The sequence below is a fragment of the Macrobrachium nipponense genome, chromosome 1, assembly GCF_015104395.2.
Source record: "Macrobrachium nipponense isolate FS-2020 chromosome 1, ASM1510439v2, whole genome shotgun sequence".
Classification (NCBI taxonomy): domain Eukaryota; kingdom Metazoa; phylum Arthropoda; class Malacostraca; order Decapoda; family Palaemonidae; genus Macrobrachium; species Macrobrachium nipponense.
In genome coordinates, this window is record NC_087200.1 from 54,427,551 (window position 1) to 54,447,550 (window position 20,000).

Consider the following 20,000-nt stretch of genomic DNA (forward strand, 5'->3'; position numbering starts at 1 on the left):
AGCCTAGGTCCTGGTTCATAGAGCCTATACTACCGCTGATCAGTTCGGTTGCTTCCCTATAGTATCTCTCTGATCAGTTGGTTTTAGCCCCGTGGGCCTGTATGCTACCGCTTTTCAGTCCAAGTTGCTTCCCGATAGCTTCTCTCTGATCAGTTGGTTGGCCTAGGTTGGGTGATCGTATCTCACTTACCGCCTCGTGGTCACTTCGTGATCACGGGACAGCCAGACGCCTGCCCAGTCACCCTTCCCCCTCTCCCGCTCTTCCATAGAGTCGGGCGGGGGTGGGTCGGTCTGCCCATGCTCGCTCCACATACCCGAGCCTGCCTCCCTCTCTCTCCTCATGCGGAGGGGCTAGGGAGTCGGGACAGACCCAGATGGCGTCTCGACCTCTCCGGCTTCTCGGTCCGGCCGGGTGGTACGTTGTGGGGGGCCCGTGGCCTTCCCCCCCCTCTGTTACTACCTTGTCGCTCCGGGCTAGCTCGAGCATGTATGTCCTCTCGCCCTTTCCCTCCTTACTAGAGCTCCTCCTGACCGGAGTCCTGGTATCCAGCGGAAGGGCTAGTCCACTCGGTAGAGTGGACCGGAACATACATTAGGTCACTACTAACCTTACCGTATTGCTGAGTTACTACAACTCCGCTTCACACTGGGACCTAGTCCGGTTCGCTTGAGTTTAGGTTTAAGTTATCTATAAGTTTATCTTAAGTACCTTAAACCATCCCCCTCCCTTTCATATCTTACCGGATCTCTCCGGGATTATAGCCTATTCAGGCAAAGCAGGGAGGGGTTATGCCCAAATTTTTTTTTTTTTTCCGAGCTCCGCATGTAACGGAGTTCTTTTGTCCTTTAGTCTGTAAGTGATGCCTTTTAAGATACTCATGTGTCTTCCCACTTACAGGCCACCAACTGTGAGCATCCGGGATGTTCCGCTACACTTCAGGACCCCTGTGGACACGAAGTTTGCCGGTCCCATGCTCCATGCGCGACTCCGCACGGGGACATCCAGGTCTGGTACCATGAGAACGTGTACCATATGTTACGATCTGGTGAGCCAGCTTTTGGAAGGGGTAAGTATTCCATCTCCAGTAGCTGCTCCGCTTCCTTTTTAGTGCTTAAGTTTTCATCATTTACTTTAACTTAGGCATCTAGTTTAAGTTATACTTTAAGTTTTAGTTTAAGTGATTCTTAAATCTAAAATACGCCCTCTCTTACAGGCTCCGGCAGTAAGGGATACCGCACTGGCTACCCTGCGGGCCTGGGTCGGAGGTTTTGGCAAGAACGCCGCCAAGGGTCAGCCCTACATCCTCGAGAAGCGGTTAGCACTATTATCTTCCCCTCCCCGGAGGCAAGGCGACAGGTTACGTCGACCCAGTAGAGGCGGACCCGACTATCGCCTTTATCAACAACAGCTGGCGGCCTCCTTAACTGAACAAGACCAGGATATCTCCACGGATGTCGCAACCCTGGATATTAATGTTGAACCGATGGTAGGTTATAGACGACCTGTTGGTCGAGGTAAGTAATGTAGGCACTCAAGGGTCACCCTTGGGTGTGTGACTGTCTCTTCTACCCTGCAACCTCTCCATCTTTCCAAGGCTTTACGGGTGATGAATTATATACTCCTCCTGAGGCTTCGGTTAGACCTAAGGTCAAGGCTAAAGCGATGACCTTGACTAAGACGTCATCGTCGTCTAAGAAGACGTCCTCGTCTTCTTCCTCACGTAAGTCTCCGGCTCGCAATCCCGGTCCAGACAGGTCTAAAGCTTCTAGCTCCGGCTCTAAGTCCTCAAAAAGTAAATCCAAGGAGAGATCTCGCACTCCGGCAGAATCACCAGTTCCGCTCCCATTGGTTCCAATTCAGAGTCTCCTCCACCTCCGCAGCAGCTCCGGCTTTTGGACTCCAATGCTGGCCTGTTGCAAACAGGTGGGTGACTAGTTGGGTCCCTAAAGAGTAGTATGGAACAGATGTTCTCTCGCCTGTCGGATAGGATCACTTCCCAAGATTCTATTATAGCCGGACTAAGAGAAGTCCCTCTAGCCTCTCCCTCACTTTCCAACACAAGTGGAACTCAGCTTCCTCCGTATGACTCACTTCTGCTTTCTCTATGAACAACCCATGGAGAGTAGCGTCATACGCCCCCTTCCAGGACGGTCTCATCTCCATCCCGGAGTTTGGAACTCGAAGAATAGAAGACTTCGAGTTCTACCCGGAAGGCTACAGCCTCCTTTCATAGGCTACGCAAGGCTCACGCCTTCGGCTATGGTTCGGGACGATAGGGTACCAAAGGAGACAGTCCTCTATTCACGAGACCAGGCTCAGAGAGAATGGCTCAGATGTTTAGAGGACATGGATTGTTCTAACACCAAGATACAACCATTCAAAAGTCCCTTTACCATTTTCACAATGGATGAGAGTACCCCGCTCCCGTTCCTAACCAAGATAGTTAGGTCGACCATCTCAGCGGCCCAGAAGGGGGAACCCATGCCTCAGTTGAAAGAAGCAGATCCCACATCTCCATTACTCCCTTCAATTGGAGAGTTGTGGGAAGACTTGCCGAATACATTCTCAGCTGGCAAACTCAAACCGACTGTGCTATGGAGCATTTGGTGAAAAGCTACCCAGGCTCCCAGATAATCTTATTCAAACTGAATTTGACGCAAAATCACGACTAGCCAGATCAATCAACTCTATGGCTATGTCGGAGGTAGCAACCATGGCCTATGGATCAGAACCAATTTTTAAGCTTATGACCAAAGCCCTGACTCAAACGGTGCAGTCAGATGTGTTCGAGTTTGCCACTGCTAGAATGAATTGTAGAAAGCATGTCCTGCTAGAGGCAACCATTCGACATGAGCCGAATAGGTTACTCTCCTCTAACATCTGGGGCGCAGATCTCTTTCCAGAGGCTATGGTTAAGGAAGTCCAGGCAGAGGCTACGAGGTTGAACCAGAGCCTTAAGGACCGTTGGGGCCTTACGGCTAGGAGGAGACAAGACTTGACACCTAAAGGTAAGGGTCAGAGGAAACCCAGGCGTTTCCAACCTTACCAGAAGAAGCAACCACGCTTTCCTCAACAAGTTCCAGCAGTGCCGTTAGTGCAGACAGCCCAACCTTCCACTTCTAAGGGTCAATCACAGCCAATTTATGTGATATCCCCTCAGCCTCAACCCTCTACCTCATACGCCATCTCTCCAGCTACAATCAAACCTTCGAGAGTCAACTTCTCAGAAGTATGGACCGCTCGGGTAAGGTAGGCAGAGGTAAGCGGTCCTTTCGTGGGAGAGGATCGGGAGGCCCCTTTAATAGGGGAAAGCACTTCAGAGGAGGCCGAGGCGGTTACCAGAACCAATGAAGAACTTCAGGTAGGAGGGAGGCTGTTTCACTTTCGCCACGGTGGAACTTCAGCCAGTGGGCTCAGAGCATAGTGTCAAAAGGGCTGGGTTGGAGCTGGTTGACGAACCCACCTCCAGCCAGACCTTTCCGTCAACTTCCTTCCAAAGAATTGACAGAGTACGCGGAGGGACCTCCTTCAGAAAGGAGCTATAGCGAGAGTCAAGAGATTAAAATTTCAAGGTCGCTTGTTCAGCGTGCCAAAGAAAGGCTCACAAAAAAGAAGGGTAATCTTAGACTTGTCCCGCTTAAACTTAGCCATCCGCTGCGACAAGTTCAAGATGCTCACGATCTCACAGGTGCGGACCTTACTTTCCCCGTGGGGGCCGTCACCACCTCTATCGATCTTACAGACGCCTACTATCATATCCCTATTGCAAGACACTTCCGTCCGTATCTGGTTTCAAGATAGGAGACCAGACATTCTCCTTCAAGGTAGTTCCATTCGGACTCAACGTGGCACCCAGGGTGTTCACGAAGCTAGCGGAAGTGGTAGTGCAACAACTCAGATCGCAAGGGATTATGGTAGTGGCATATCTCGACGATTGGTTGATCTGGGCCCCATCAGTCGAAGGAATGCAACAAGGCTACACTGAAAAGTGATCCGGTTCCTAGAATATCTAGGATTCAAGATAAACAAGTCCAAGTCAAGACTCACTCCAGAGTCAAACTTTCAGTGGCTAGGCATTCAATGGAATCTATCCTCCCACACTCTGTCGATTCCATCTACCAAAAGGAAAGAAATAGCGAAGTCAGTCAAGCAATTTCTAAGTCACAAACTAGCATCAAGGAGAGCTCAGGAAAGGATCCTCGGCTCTCTCAGTTTGCATCAGTAACGAACGTCTTAATGAAAGCCAAACTGAAAGACCTAACCAGGATCTGGCGCTCGCGAGCAAATAAATGTCAGTCCAGGGACAAGCTATCCTCAGTGCCGTCTGATTCTAAAGAATCGGCTTCGGCCGTGGGCCAAAGTCAAGAATCTATCAATGTCAGTAACCCCTCCAGTTCCCTCCACCAGGGATCACCATCCACACAGACGCGTCCTTAAGCGGCTGGGGAGGGTATTCCAGGTCAAAAAGGTTCAAGGGATCTGTCACGCCAGTTCCGTCAGTTTCCATATAAACGTACTGGAGGCAATGGCAGTGTTCTTGACTCTAAAAGGTTGCACCCACCAAAGTATCCCTCATAAAGCTAGTCCTGGACAGCGCAGTGGTAGTACATTGTATAAACAGAGGAGGCTCCAAGTCACGTCATCTAAATCACGTCATGGTAGCCATCTTCTCCCTGGGCAGACAAGTTCAGTTGGCATCTTTCCTCCACTCACATAGCTGGAGTGAGAAACGTCATAGCAGACGCCCTATCCCGATCAGTACCCCTAGAGTCGGAAATGGTCACTAGACAACAGTTCGTTCCAATGGATCCTTCAAAGAGTCCCAGGGCTACAGGTGGATCTCTTCGCATCCCAAGCGAACCACAAACTACCGTGTTATGTAGCCCCCAACCTGGACCCTCTGGCTTACGCCACGGACGCCCTGGCTCTGGACTGGAACAACTGGGAGAAGATTTACGTCTTCCCTCCAATGAATCTCCTTATGAAAGTATTGAACAAACTCAGGACATTCAAGGGTCAAGTGGCTCTAGTAGCCCCAGACTGGCCGAAGAGCAATTGGTATCCCCTAATTCTGGAACTGGGGCCTTCGTCCTCTTCGGATCCCCAGTCCCAAGCTCTCCCAGTCAGTACAAACGAAGACTGTGTTCGCTTCCTGAAGGATTCTCAAAACCCTAACTTTATGGATTTCATGAAGTTTGCGGCAAAAAGAGATGCGAATATTGACCCTCAGAAACATTCTCTTCTTGGAATCCGATAAAAGGGATTCAACTTTGAGGCAGTATGATGCTGCTGTCAAAAAGTTAGCAACCTTCCTGAGAGAGTCAGATATCAGAATCATGACGGTTAATTCAGCTATATCCTTTTTCAGATCCTTATTTGAAAAAGGGTTTAGCAGCTAGCACGATTCGACAAACAAGTCAGCCTTGAAAAAAGATATTTCAATTTGGATTTAACATAGGACTTGACGGATACCTACTTCTCGTCTATTCCTAAGGCATGTGCTAGACTTAGGCCTTCTGTGAGGCCTACGTCAGTTCATGGTTCTTAAACGATGTTCTAAAACTGGCTTCTGAAAACCAGATAATGACACATGCTCGTTTATGATGCTCCTAAGGAAAACCCTATTTTATTAAGCCTGGCTTCAGGAGCAAGAATTTCAGAACTGTCGGCTTTATCCAGAGATCCGGATCATATTCAATTCCTTCCCACAGGGGGAAGTTCTACTTTCTCCGGAACGGAGCTTTTGGCAAAGAATGAAGATCCTTTGATGAGGTGGGAACCTTGGAAAGTACTACCTCTTCCACAAGATGTATCCCTTTGTCCAGTTTCAAACCTTACGAGCCTTTCTATCCAGGACCTCCTCATCCTCATCGGGGCCCCTCTTTAAGAGGGAAAAAGGTGGAACTTTATCCATTAAAAGGCATCAGGCAACAAATCCTGTACTTTATTAACAAGCCAATCCTGACTCTTCCCAAAAGCACATGATGTCAGAGCAGTAGCCACCTCAATTAATTATTTCCAACACATGAACTTCGATGAGTTTGAGAAGTATCCGGATGGAAATCGCCACAGTGTTTTCAAACGTTCATTACCTTAAGTCCTTGGGAAGCTCTGAAAATTTCAGCAGTAGCAGCGGGAAACGTAGTTTCCCCTGACTCTAGTTAATTTGTAGTAGAAGATTCAGTCCTCCTTTCTACCTGCCTCACCCAACAGTTCGTCTATTCCTACCGTGTTCATTTACATTCACCTTGTGCCTTAGCTGCTTTTATGATGATGTAGTGGGTGCCCATTAATTTTTTGACTAGGGACACTCACAGATGATTATGCATATTGATCTCATGGATGTTACCCCCTTATTTTTATGCTAGGGATACATCTCATTTATAATGATTACGGGTTTTTGTATATTAAGGCATATACATTCTTATTATATTAGTTCATTGATTTTGATTAACTTTGTTCATTTTGAACTGTTTGTAATTGGCTATTATATTTTTTGATACATGCCTTTACAACAGGGATACCTATTTTGTTTACATGTAAGGCCAATTTACCTCTTGGTACATATGTAAATTACCTTATGTTAAGAAAACATGTTTAGGATTAAGGGTAATTTAAGCATATTTTTAGTTTGTATCACTGTGTATTTGTATCTTTTTAGCAATTATATTCTTTTTTATATTTACTTTATTTTTTATTTTGAGACCTATTCTGATTTATTTTATTACTTTTGTTTACAATCTTGTGCTATTTCTCTGGTACGATTTCGCGCAGCGACACGAGCTGAGCCCAGAAAAAGGGATTTTTGACGTAAGGAAAAATCTATTTCTGGGCGATTGGCTCGTGTCGCCAGCGGAAATCCCACCCTACCCATCCCTTCGCCCAAGATTGTCTGCTAACTTCAGGATGGCCACTAGAGGCGCAGCAGTCGGCAGCATGGGATGGAGTAGTAGTAGTACGAGCTGCTCACTCTGTGGGTCGGCTCCCCTCTTGGAGGGATTTTGTAGTGGGAGATTTCTATTGGCATTTGGCTCGTGGTAGTGGTCTCACTCGCCTAGTGTTCATACCGACACCCTCCTAGAGGGTGAGCGAGTCAGTTATACTGACCTTTTTCTTTATTTTATTTATTCTCTGGTATGTGTTAGTACATTTACCTAGAAATAATAGATTAAAGGATATTTCGCTGGCGACACGAGCCAATCGCCCAGAAATAGATTTTTCCTTACGTCAAAATCCCTTTATTACCTTATCATTAACTGCCTCCGCCGTTCTCCGTCGTGGTTTTTCCTTCTCTGGGCTTTCTCACCACTTCTGGTTGCTCTCCTTCTCCGTGTAACTTTGCATGGAGTAGACGAGACCTCAACCAGACCGCCCCCTACAAACCACACGTATTGCGGTAGAGGGCTAGTTTTAATTTAACTTGTATACTCCGGCATGCAAAGGAGTTCATGTTAGACTGTAAGTGTGTATTCTCGATACTCATGTATCCTTCCACTTACAGGTGCTACCAATTGCCAGGAACCAGGCTGCAATGCAGTCCTCCATGACCCCATGTTGGCCGCAACGAGGAGTGTAGGACCCACGCCCCGTGCGCTACAACCCACGGCGAACTGATCGTCTGGCACCACGAGGCATGTACCATATGCTATGACCTCGTGAGTCAGCTTTTGGATGGGGTAAGTAGGTTTCTGGGTAATTTTTCTTACCATTATATATCTCTAATGTCTTAGTTCTAAGTCTTCATTGTAAGCTATAGCTCTGCCGTTAGAGGCTTCATCGGTCCTCTCTTTCAGGCTGCCGCCGTCAAGGAAGTCGCCCTAGCAACCCTGAAGGCTTGGGTAGGCGGCTTCGGCAAGAACGCCACCAAGGGACAGCCATACATCCTCGATAAGAAGTTGGCTGTCCAGATCTTCCCCGGCAGTAGCTACTTCTATTAATTATTTCCAGCATATGAATTTTGAGGATCTTAGGAAGTATACTGGATGGAAATCACCGACAGTCTTCAAACGTCATTACCTGAAGTCCTTGGAATCATTAAAATTTTCAGCAGTAGCAGTGGGAAACATAGTTTCCCCTGACTCTGCACAGTAGTTATAGTTGAAGATCCAGGTCTCCTTTCTACCTACCTTGTCCAACATGTCTCACCCTACTGCTATGCTCTATGTGGTCCTCTAGCCTTAGCCGCTAGGTTGATATTGGTGGACTGCCCCTTATTTTTTCACTAGGGGCATCCACATAATGTACACATAAATGTGCTTCAGTGTTTCTACCCTTATTCTTATGCTAGGGTAGAACACAATGGTTTTTGTATATTTTGTAAATATTAATTTAGTTTTAGTGAATCTCCTTGAATACTTATTTTGTTACCATTGCACTAAACTGTGCTTTTCCTTGATTATTTTAAGCTAGTTTTAAGTACCTTTATATTATAAATTTTGCAACATAACTTTTGATTCACTTATATTATAGTCTAATTTTATTTTATTGTTTCATTAAGACCCTCCATTGTCATCTTGGCTGTTTCTCTGGTACTATTTCACAGGCCGACACGAACTGAGCCCAGAAAAGGGATTTTGACGAAGGAAAAATTTATATCTGGGTGATTGGTTCGTGTCGCCCTGTGAAACCCCCCCTTTTTTACCCACCCTGCAGGCCAAGATGGACATCTTTATAAAAGGATGGCCACTAGAGGCGCTGCACTCCGCTTGGCGTGGGTATTAGTAGTAGCAGCGGGCGCATCCTCCTTTGGGATCGGCTCTCTCAGGTGGGGGATTTTGATGTGGGAAGTTCTAAATGGCAAGTGGTTCGTGGTAGTGGTCTCACTCGCCCCTGTTACCATACCGACACTTCTTTTATAGAGTGAGCGAGTCAGTTATACTGACATCTTCTTGATTTTATTTTTTCTCTGGTATTTATTAGGTTATTTACCTAGAAATAATGAACTTAAGGTTTATTTCACAGAGCGACACGAACCATTCCCCCAGAAATAGATTTTTCCTTCGTCAAAATCCCTTAAATGCAGATATCAAGGATCAAGGGATTAGACAGAAATTTTTCGAGCTTCTGTCCAAATATCATAATGTCTTTTCCATGAGCGAGGGATCTCTAGGAAAAACAGATGTAAATGAACATCATATCAGGTAAGGGATGAAAATAAGGTTATCTAAGTAGTACCCTCGTATCGCCTCCCTATGAAATTTCAGAACGAAATCAATGAAGATGATAAAATGTTAGCCGAAGAAGTTATAAAAAATCCAACAGCTCTTATAACTTTCCTTTAATTGTTGTGCCAAATAAGGATCGGACTTGGCGAATGTGTGTAGACTTCCGTCACCTAAATGAGGAAACGATTCCCGATCGATTCATAGTGCCATGTACCGATGACATCTAATCCCTCTTAGGTTTGATCCAGCTGACTCTGATTTGCGTTTACTGACCAAACCCCAGCGAACCCTTAGACTCTGGTTGAATCTAACTGCCTCGCAGTGAACCTCGTTCACTACAGAGGCTGGGAAGAGGTCAGTGCCCCAAATAGATGAGGCTAAGAGCTTGTTAGGCTCATGGCGGATAGTGGCCTCCGCCAGTACATGTTTCCTACAATTTTGCCTAGCTATGACGAAATAATACAGGTCACATTGCATCGAGTACAAAAGTGACTTTGCAATGATCTTGAATAGCGGCTCTTCTCCGTAGATTAGAGCCGATACTTCCGTCATTACTAGGGAATTGAGGGACCTGCACAGCCTCATCCTGGCATCGTACTCAGTCTGGATGAGGTTGTCTGACAGCCTGGGCAATCTCTCGCTGAACTGAGTGATGGCGCAGTCTGGTTTCAGTTTACCCACTGAAAAGGTGACCGGAAGATCTACCCAGTGATCGTCCGTTCCGGGGAGCAGGAGGGAGGTTGGTTCTGTCTCCCGGAGATGTGGCATGGGTTCGTCCTTCATTGCGGCTTGCAGGGTCAATTCCGCTACCTTCGATGTGAACGGGATGGGAGTCTCCTCGTCCACAGTGAAGATCGTGAAGGGGCTTTTGAAAGCAGTAACCTTGGTGTTGGTACATTGCCACTCCTCTAGGTTATGTAGCCATTCCTGTTGCGCGTGATCCCGGGAGAGAATTACGGTTTCTTTCGGGACCTTGTCTTCCCTTCTCATAGCCGCTTCTGTAAGGCGGACATAGCCTATGAAAGGGGGCTGTAATCCTTGCGGATGAAACTCGAAGTCCTCAATCCTTCGAGTTCCGCAGCCCTCGATCATTAGCATGCCGTCTATGTAAGGAGCGTAGGAAGCAACCCTCCAGGGGTTGTTTGCTGTAAAGGTAGGAAGGGTAGACGAATCCGGCATGAGTAAGCTTTGAGCTGCCAGGCTGGACTGTGGAAGTCCTGTCGCTGCATTCTCGCGGAGCCCTGCAATGAGCTGACTCCTCTAGAGAAGATGAAAGCTGGACAAATATCTCCTGGAATTGGGTTTGTACCAACTTCCCGACCAAACTACCCATCTGCTGCATAATATTGGTGGAAATATTAGCAGAGAAGGTGTCTGGGTCGAAAGGGGAAGGTTCTACCTTCTCCTTAGGAGTCCTGGGTCTGGCTCCCTTGGAGGTTGAAGGCTCAGGGTCGGAGGGGAAGGGCTGAGCCCTGTCCTTAGAAGACTTAGACTTCGACCCTTTAGAGTAAGATGACAGTTTAGCCTTGTCCGCTCCGGGATGGTGAGCCGAAGACTTACGGGCAAGGCTAGAATCTGACTTATTCGACAGAGACTTCTGAAGCGATGTAAAGTCACGCTTACCTTTGACTTTAGGGATCGCCAGGGCGGACTTCGGTCTGACCGACTGAATCCCCCCGGTGAATCCCTGAAAAGAAGTAGAAGTAGTAGAAGAAGCTCTAGATGGGCTCAAGGAAAGCCCTTGAGCCCCTACAGTACCTGCCTCACTTACATCCTTACCTGCACCCTCCACCGTCATGGGCTCGAGGTCCAGGTCTAGGGCAGCTACTTCTTTGGTGACCTCCTGCGCCGTCGCCTCCTCTGAAGGCTGAGCCACTTCTTCCTGCATGGAAGCAATCAGGGGAGCTGCCACCTCTGGATCTATGTAGGAAGTACTCTTCCCGCCTGGGATGATGAGGGTGGCCATCTCCTTAGATAGTATGTAGGGTTGGTCCTTGGTCATGTTGCGGCCAAACCCACCAACCCAGGCCTTCAGGGTGGAAAGGGCGGTCTCCCGGATCACTTGGGCGCCCTGAAAGAGAGGGTTAGTATTAATACTTAAGGCTACTTTAAATTAAATTATAACATAAGTTAATTGACATATCAAGGATTATATTGGTCACTGGTACCCATTGTATTAATGTGTAGCATTTGAAACATCACCCACCTCAGTGGAGACTTGGTCTACGAACTCATAGCAAATTAGGCAACTCTCGGGGTGCCAAACCAGAGACTCGTTGAACCGGATCATACAGGCGGCGTGGATTCGGCAGACCCCTGGACTAAGTCTGTGATGTGATATGTCATAACACCGGAGTGCTCTGGAGTTGAAAGATAACAAGGGTTAGTCTCTACCTGCTCTTTGACCGTGTAATGTGGTGAGTCGTCCGACAGGATCGGTAGAACAGCTTGAATCAGTGTGTCTCCGGCGCTGCCGGAGGACAGAGAAGTCACTGAATCAGGGAGACCACCTAATCCATACACCGGAGCGAGGAGTAGTCCGAACAACGGGTGAGGAGCAGGAGGGACCAAATAATACGGGGGGGGGGGGGGGGGGGGGGGGGGGGGTGGGGGGGGGGGGGGGGTTTGTTTTGATAACTCCGTCATCAAGACTTGAAACTAGAATAAGTTGGTGGAAATCCCCGGAGGGATAGCGGGGTCTCCGCCAAGCTTAAACTAAAGATAATGGATGTTAAAATGTGAATGTAAAACATGCATGCAAAAGCGTATCCTTGTAAGGAGGCCGGGGCCTCCTTAGTGTCACTGAACCATAGTGGACCTGGCTGCGACGGGGTCCTGATCCGCCGGAGCAGGAGGGGTGGTGACTAGTGGTAGGAGAACGCAGCCCGAGAGCCGAGGAGAGCCTGGTGGCCAACCGAGGCTCGGCCAAGCAGGGTCCCCCCTCTAGTCTACTGGGGAGAGCGGCATGGAGCCGACCCGCTCGTCGAGCGTCCTCCAGCTACCTCCCGTGTCCCCCCGTGCGGGAGGAAGGGAAGGGAGGGTGCTCGGATCGGCTGCCTGAGACAGCGTGAGCGAGCGTATCCCCCCCCAAGGAGGGGGAAGAGGGCTGGGAGGACCGATGCGGGGTGGCTCATACATGGTCGCCTGGAACCTCCCTCGACCGTGTGGTTAACCACGCGGTGAGAAAGGCCACGCGATCAGAGGAGGCCTAGGCCAGCCAAAGCCGTCTCAATAACCATGATAAATACAAAATAACATCCTAACAAAACACGGGGGGAAAGGAAGAAAATTTGATGGAAGAGAGAAAGACATGTCCTCGAGAAGCTGGGTCGAGCCAACCGAGAAGGAAGGACGAGCCTGGCGACTCCAAGCAGCTAGCCTATGCCATGACGAAAATACACGGGGTGGGCGGCCAGGATGGCTCGAGGACAAGAGAGAATGACCATAGTCCTTCGAAAGGGAGCCTAACTTAGAGTAACCTGACAACTGAAATAAACATGCATGCATGAAATCTAAGCTGAAAGGAAACGACGTAGGCTACGAGCCTAGCATGAGCTCGGATAACATCCCCCATGTACATATAACATAACATGAATAAAACATCAATAAATGCATCATCGTAAATATAGGAATGTACTGCTAAGCAAGAATCGAGCCCAAACGGTATAGGGGACTGAATGGGGCACGAAACAAGGTAACATGCGGGAGCGAGCCGCACATGGCGGCGCGGGGACGATGCCGCATGGGACGCCGTCCATAAAAACTTAAATAAAACAGATAAACGTGCCCAGGGCAGTCCCTAAATGGTGTTAAACATTAATAACAGTACTTAACTTGGATGCAGAAGAAGCTTGACGTTCCAAGTTGAAAACAGGAGAATTCCAGAACGAACACAACACAGAGCAGAAAAAACACGTGGTGTGGATCGTGCTATCGAAAGGAATGACGTCAGAGGCGCTAGCTGTAACGGTAGCGAGGAGTGGGCCTTAGGTCGGCTCCTCTATAGTTGAGGGATTTTGAAGAAGGATGAATCTAAATGGCAAAGGACCTCTGGTAGTGGTTTCACTCACCCCAGAAACCATACCGACACCTTAAAATAAGGTGAGCGAGCCAGAATATTCTGGCATTTCCATATTAGCTTTTTTCTCTGGTATTATAGCAATATTTTACCTTAGAAATGTGTGCTAAAGGGACATTTCACGTAGCGACACAGGCTGAGCCCAGAAAATACAAATGATTAATAACCAATGTACAGCAGATTAATCATTAATGAACATCTCGCTTCATTCTTTTCTACTGTCAGTTCAGGACTAAAATTTAATCTGCAACAATGAAAATACTTACTGGAATTTCAGCTATAGGTAATATAACAGATGGGACATGGCGAGCTGAAAGCTGTGTTCGTATAGCAACCACAATGCGTCTCGTAAACTCCTGTGCCAAGGATATTTCTGGATGGAGTTTTAGGAATAAAATGACACGTTCTTCTCCGGCTGCATTTCTTTGACCAACACACACACTATCAACAACTTCTTCAAATTGTTCCACTGCAAATATAAATTTATGCTATGATACTGAACAAATAATAAATGCTAAGAATTCAAGTTTAACACAACTACTGTACGTATTTGTTATTAGATATACATCTACATATTTATAATCTAGCTTAAATTAGCCTATGGACCAATGTATGCAACTCTTCTCCTCAAGAGGTGTATTCAAAACACTTTCCCTCAAGTTAAATAAAAGCTTCTCTTCATTCAGTCTTCAGCTGTCAGATTATTAACTTTCTAAGCAAACTGCAAGCATGCAGACCATTGTGCAAAATGCCTTTATACCTAACTATAAATATGAACCCAACTTATTTTTCAAAAAATCTGTCCGGAGGTGAATTCTAATGTTTGGAGAGTAAGTATCCTGAATATTTTCATTATAATCAATCCAAGTGCATTGCATTAGATAAGTTACCTTTCTTTGGTATCTGTGCTGTGACTTTCAATTCAATTATCAGACTGTTTCCTCATTCTAAATTCTACAAAAGCTCTACATAGATTGTAAATGAAGTCTTACTTTCAGCAAAAATGATCTCTGATGCGACTCCATCACAGCTTTGGTGTTCTACATCAGAGTTCATTTATTCATGATTGCTCCTCAAAACTTGTGAATTCATCAATATGTATACAGTGCTAACCCACTTTTTTTTTTGCACTTCACTTGGTTGAGAATTTTTTGGAACATATTTTTCATGTTTCCACAGGAAGTAACTTACACCTCTGTGAATTTTTCTAAGGGCCGTATCTCTAAAGTTATCACTAATTCACTTTTTTTGTATTCAATTAGGCAGTGATCTCTTAAAATAGGCAGTTGTAAGCGTTTTGGTTTAAGGGGTATACATGGCATTTGGCAGTCCTAAGCAGTTATAAGTGTTTTTAGAGGATTTTTTCATTTCTGCAGATTTGACATCTCTGCTGCTATGGGTTCTGAAACCTATCCATGGGAAAAAGCGGGGTACGTAGCACTATACATTCAGGTGTTCTTCAGCCTTTGCAGTATCTATTATTATTATTATTTGAAGACAAAGCCTATTAATATAGAACAAGCCTACAAGGGTCATCGACTTGAAATTCAAACTTCCAAAGATTATGGTATCCATTTGAAAGAAATGACTGAAGATAATAAGAAATAAAGATGAGAAATACAGGAATTATTTTAGGTAGTAATACAATGCATCTTTGCTTGAACTTTTGTTTTAATTGCAAAACAGCTTTAGGGAGACTATTCCACAGCCCAATGATTTGAGGAATAAAATCTAGGCAACCAAGGAATTCATGTGTGGCACATTTGCGCTATTGTCCGGCAAATCTAGTTGCTCTTCGAGGGAAAAGACAAAGAGTATTATTGTCATATCTTCAATTCAAGCCTTCTCAAAAATGTTTTGCCCAGCATTCTTACTTCTTTCAACATTACTGACTCCTATCTCCTTTTGGGGAGTCTCTTTGAATTTTCATTTCACCCATGGATAAATTGACCTAACCTAAGACTAATGGCAATCTTTTGAATCTTCCTGGCTCTACCGACAATGGCTCTGCATGCATATGTGGATGTGTAATACCCAACTAAAACTGCTCTCCTCTTTATAAAGAAAAGTTCTGTCATGGAAAATGTAAAAGTAACCACTTATACTAACAGCAAATGGAAGGCACTGAGGGAATAATTACTTCCTTGCAATCATGTGAAAAGCAAACCCTTAATAAAACACCCATGTCAAAAAAGCTGCACATGAAAGCCCAGGACATGAGTAACCTTGTCCATAAAATCACATCTCTGGAATCTCCTAATTCAAAAGAACTGTCCTTAATGGCAGACCACAAAAAACAGCAAAGAGACACTGATACAACTAATCTTCAGCACAGTCTGACAAGTACTGCATAAGGCACACTGTAAACACTGTCCCTTCTTTAAGTAAAAATGGACAAAAATAATGGGAACCTGGTATTACCTATGACCCACTAGAAGCAAGAAACTTAAGATCATATAATGTTGAGTCTTTACCCTAGCCAAAGCTTGTAACAGGCTTTTTGATAGAGATGAAACCATAGACTTCTTTGAACAAATCCTATATTACATTCTGAAACCACAGAAAAATAATATATAATTACCTATATTATAAATTTCAGAGCTCCCAAATCGCACACCATTTGGGTTGAGGGTACCATCACTTCGTCCTAACATTGTTATTCCTCCAGTCTTTGAACTGATGCATACATAATCTCCATGCGTCCAAGTATGAGGAAACCTAAGAATTACATTCAAGCTTCATCAACAAATATTAAATAAACATGATAAATACAATGCGATCATCCTTACCAGAAACTGTTTTTAAGATCATAACAATCTGGCATTGGCTTTAGAGAATACTAGCAATGAAAATTGATAAAATACAGTTACCAAGAGAATACTAATTCAAGTAATTAAGGAAAATATTCTTAATTGGTGTAAATGCATTATGCCAGCAAAGTGGTAAACCACCATGAAAAATTTACACGACTAAATGTCATGAAAAATTCACACGACTAAATATACATAGAAAGAAACTTATACTAATGAATTATTTGCTGATATGATTGAAAAATTGATTAAATACTTATTAGACGTCACTTATTTAAAACAATTTAAGTAGACATTGAATAATACTACCTCATTATGAAATTGCAGACCTCTCTTGCCTATTGTTCACACAGTATCATAGCAGGTAGTATGAAATATGATTGTAGTTTAACAGAACATTTCATTATCAAGACAAAAATGCTTACCAAAAAACAAAATAACTGAGAACAAAACCCATTTACCAACATACTTTGCAAAGTAAGCCTTGGTATATTTGATGCCCCCGTCATCATTCCAAAAATGAGTTGGCATTGAAGGAAAAGGTCGAGTGCAAACCAGCTCTCCACTTATGTCACACACAGGGCACCCATCTTCATCCCAGGCTTCAACTGCCATTCCCAAATTCCTGGACTGAATCTCTCCTTCATACACAGGCAAACTGGGATTACTTCCCATAAAACACGAAATGATATCAGTACCTCCTGTTCAAAATCGGAAAAACAATGATGTCAAAAAAACACTTACAATAAGATAAGCAACTAAAATTAGTAAGATAGATACGTATATAACAAATTCAGTATATGAAATAACAAGGACATCTCTGGAATTGAGCACTAATCAGAAGAAAAAACAACGAATGCATATCAAAATATTATACCATGAAAATAAACAAAACTACATAAGCACAGGAAAGGAACAATAGTAGTACCTATGGCCAGGTCTTATTAACCCTTAAACGCCGAAGCGGTATTTTAACAATCGTCTCCCGTATGCCGACGGCGTTCACGAGTGAGCGCCGAAGCGGAAAAAATATTTTAAAAAAAAAATCACAGCACACTTATTTTTCAAGATTAAGAGTTCATTTTTGGCTCCTTTTTTTGTCATTGCCTGAAGTTTAGTATGCAACCATCAGAAATGAAAAAATATATCATTATCATATATAAATATTGGGATATATGACAGCACAAAAAAAATTTCATATATAATTGTATACAAATCGCACTGTGAGCAAAATGGTTAAAGCTAACAAGTTAATTTTTTTTGTTGTATTGTACACTAAATTGTGATCATTTTGGTATATAACACATTGTAAAATGATCAAGGCAACACAGAGAAAATATTATCACAAAATGGTGCAAGAATTCGAACGCGCGGACATAAAAAAAAAAGATGTTTTCAAAAATTCACCATAAATCGAAATATTGTGTTAGAGACTTCCCATTTGTTGCAAAATGAAGGTAATTGATTGAATATTACTAGACTGTAAGTGTTGTAGCTTACAATTGCAGTTTTCAACCATTTCGGTCGAGTTAAAGTTGACCGAAGGACAAATTTTTTCTATTTATCGTTATTTATATGAAAATATTTCAGAACTGATAAAAGCTACAACCATGGGTTGTTTTTGGTTGTATTCTACATGAAATTGTGCACATTTTCATATATAAAACTTTATGTAACGCTAATTTAAAATGGTGCAAACATTACGACAATCAGACGAAAAAATTTCTGATTTTTTCGGAAGAGTTACCACGCGGACGTAAGGAAGAAGTTTATTTCATAAATTCACCATAAATCAAAATATTGTGTTAGAGACTTCCAATTTGTTGCAAGATAAAGGTAAATATTTGAATATTACTAGAATGTAATAGTTTTAACTTACAAATGCGTTTTTTTACCATTTCAGTCGAGTCAAAGTTGACCGAAGGTTGAAATTTTGGCACTTATCGTTATTTATATGAAAATATTTCAAAACTGATAAAAGCTACAACCATGAGTTGTTTTTATTTGTATTCTACATAAAATTGCGCAAATTTTCATATATAAAACTTTATGTAACGGCTAATTTAAAATGGTGCAAACATTACAACAATCGGACGAAAAAATTTCTGATTTTTTCGGAAGAGTTACCACGCGGACGTAAAGGAGTATTTTTTTTTTCATAAATTCACCATAAATCGAAATATTGTGCTAGAGACTTCCAATTTGTTGCAAAATAAAGGTAAATGATTGAATATTACTAGAATGTAAGAGTTTTAGCTTACAATTGCGTTTTTTTTACCATTTTGGTCGAGTCAAAGTTGACTGAAGATTGAAATTTTGGCACTTATTGTTATTTATATGAAAATATTTCAAAACTGATAAAAGCTACAACCATGAGTTCTTTTTATTTGTATTCTACATGAAATTGCGCACATTTTTATATATAAAACTTTATGTAACGGCTAATTTAAAATGGTGCAAACATTACAACAATCGGACGAAAAAATTAATGATTTTTTTGGAAGAGTTACCTCGTGGACGTAAGGAAAAAGTTTTTTTTCATAAATTCACCATAAATCGAAATATTGTGCTAGAGACTTTCAATTTGTTGCAATATGAAAGTAAATGATTGAATATTACTAGAATATAAGAGTTTTAGCTTACAATTGCGTTTTTCTACCATTTCGGTAGAGTCAAAATTGACCAAAGGTTGAAATTTGGGCACTTATTGTTATTTATATGAAAATATTTCAAAACTGATAAAAGCTACAAACATGAGTTATTTTTTGTTGTATTCTACATGAAACTGTGCACATTTCATATATAATACTCCATGTAACGGCTAATATGAAATGGTGCAAAAATTATGTCAAAGTGACGAAATAATTTCTGAGATGCCTCGCTGATGCTTTTTAGTGCGAGGAGAAAGAAATTCACACTTGCGCGCCTGGGTAACGATTGTAAACAAAACAACGCCTTGATCCGTGAGCTCCCAGCATCCCCCAATGCACGTGATTCAAAAGTTTTCGCCTAGTAGGCCTATAACTATTTTTCAGCGAATTTTTAAAAAAACTTTTTTATATCGACATATATACGTCCAATCGGCACCCAACAGACAATTTATATCGACGTTTAATACGTCCAATCGGCATTAAAGGGTTAAGTACAAAATATGGTCTGACCATGTAAAAATACCAAAGTAATTTAGTACCATTTTGCATCTAGATACTATACATACTCATCCCATATATACAATAGTCTCTCGATTATCCAGATGCACATTATGTATCTGGATCTCAACATTATCTGAACACAACTAAATTTTTTGTTAGTTTAAACACAAAAAATCCCTCTAAAAATGCTTATACCTGAAAATTTTAATAGTTTTATCACAAAATATGCATTTAGTCAAGAAACTGACGTGAAAATCAGTAATTACTGAATATTTCTCAGTGAAAAATACCGCGAATATGTGAATTTTCCAGGAATAATGGGTAGATATGATTAACAGAGAAACCAGCGAATAAGAAAGTCTGCAAATCTTGAGAACGCGAATACAGTGGGTCCACTTTATATGTATATATATATATATATATACACACACACACACACACACACATACACACATATATATATATATATATATATATATATATATATATATATATATATATATATATATAAATATTTACATATATAGATATATATATATATATATATATCTATATATATTTATAGATATATATAATTAATATTATATAATATATACACAGTAGTACCTCGAGATGCGAAAGGCTCAACTTACGAAAAATCCAAGTTATGAAAGCCAATGCGAAAAATTTTACTGCTCTACATACGAAAATTTTCAAGATAGGAAAGGTTTCTGAAAGTCCGAGATTCGCCCCATAACAATTCTGAAACTCGTGCTGCATGCCGCCATCTTAGTTATAGTAGACTCGCCACCATCC

General features: G+C 42.9%; 2 protein-coding genes across 2 annotated transcripts in view; one reads left to right on the forward strand and one right to left on the reverse strand.

Moving 5' to 3' along the window:
• The window catches only part of LOC135218792 (acetoacetyl-CoA synthetase-like), a 198,139-nt gene that overhangs the window by 86,718 nt on the left and 91,421 nt on the right, over positions 1-20,000 (forward strand).
• LOC135219311 (acetoacetyl-CoA synthetase-like) overlaps positions 1-20,000 on the reverse strand; it is a 78,044-nt gene that overhangs the window by 30,702 nt on the left and 27,342 nt on the right. Inside the window, exons 4-6 of the mRNA XM_064255970.1 lie at positions 16,523-16,754; positions 15,825-15,961; positions 13,510-13,712 (exon numbers count right to left, since the gene is read on the reverse strand). Of these exons, the coding sequence (XP_064112040.1) occupies positions 13,510-13,712; positions 15,825-15,961; positions 16,523-16,754 (572 nt within the window). The remainder of the gene's footprint in view (positions 1-13,509; positions 13,713-15,824; positions 15,962-16,522; positions 16,755-20,000) is intronic.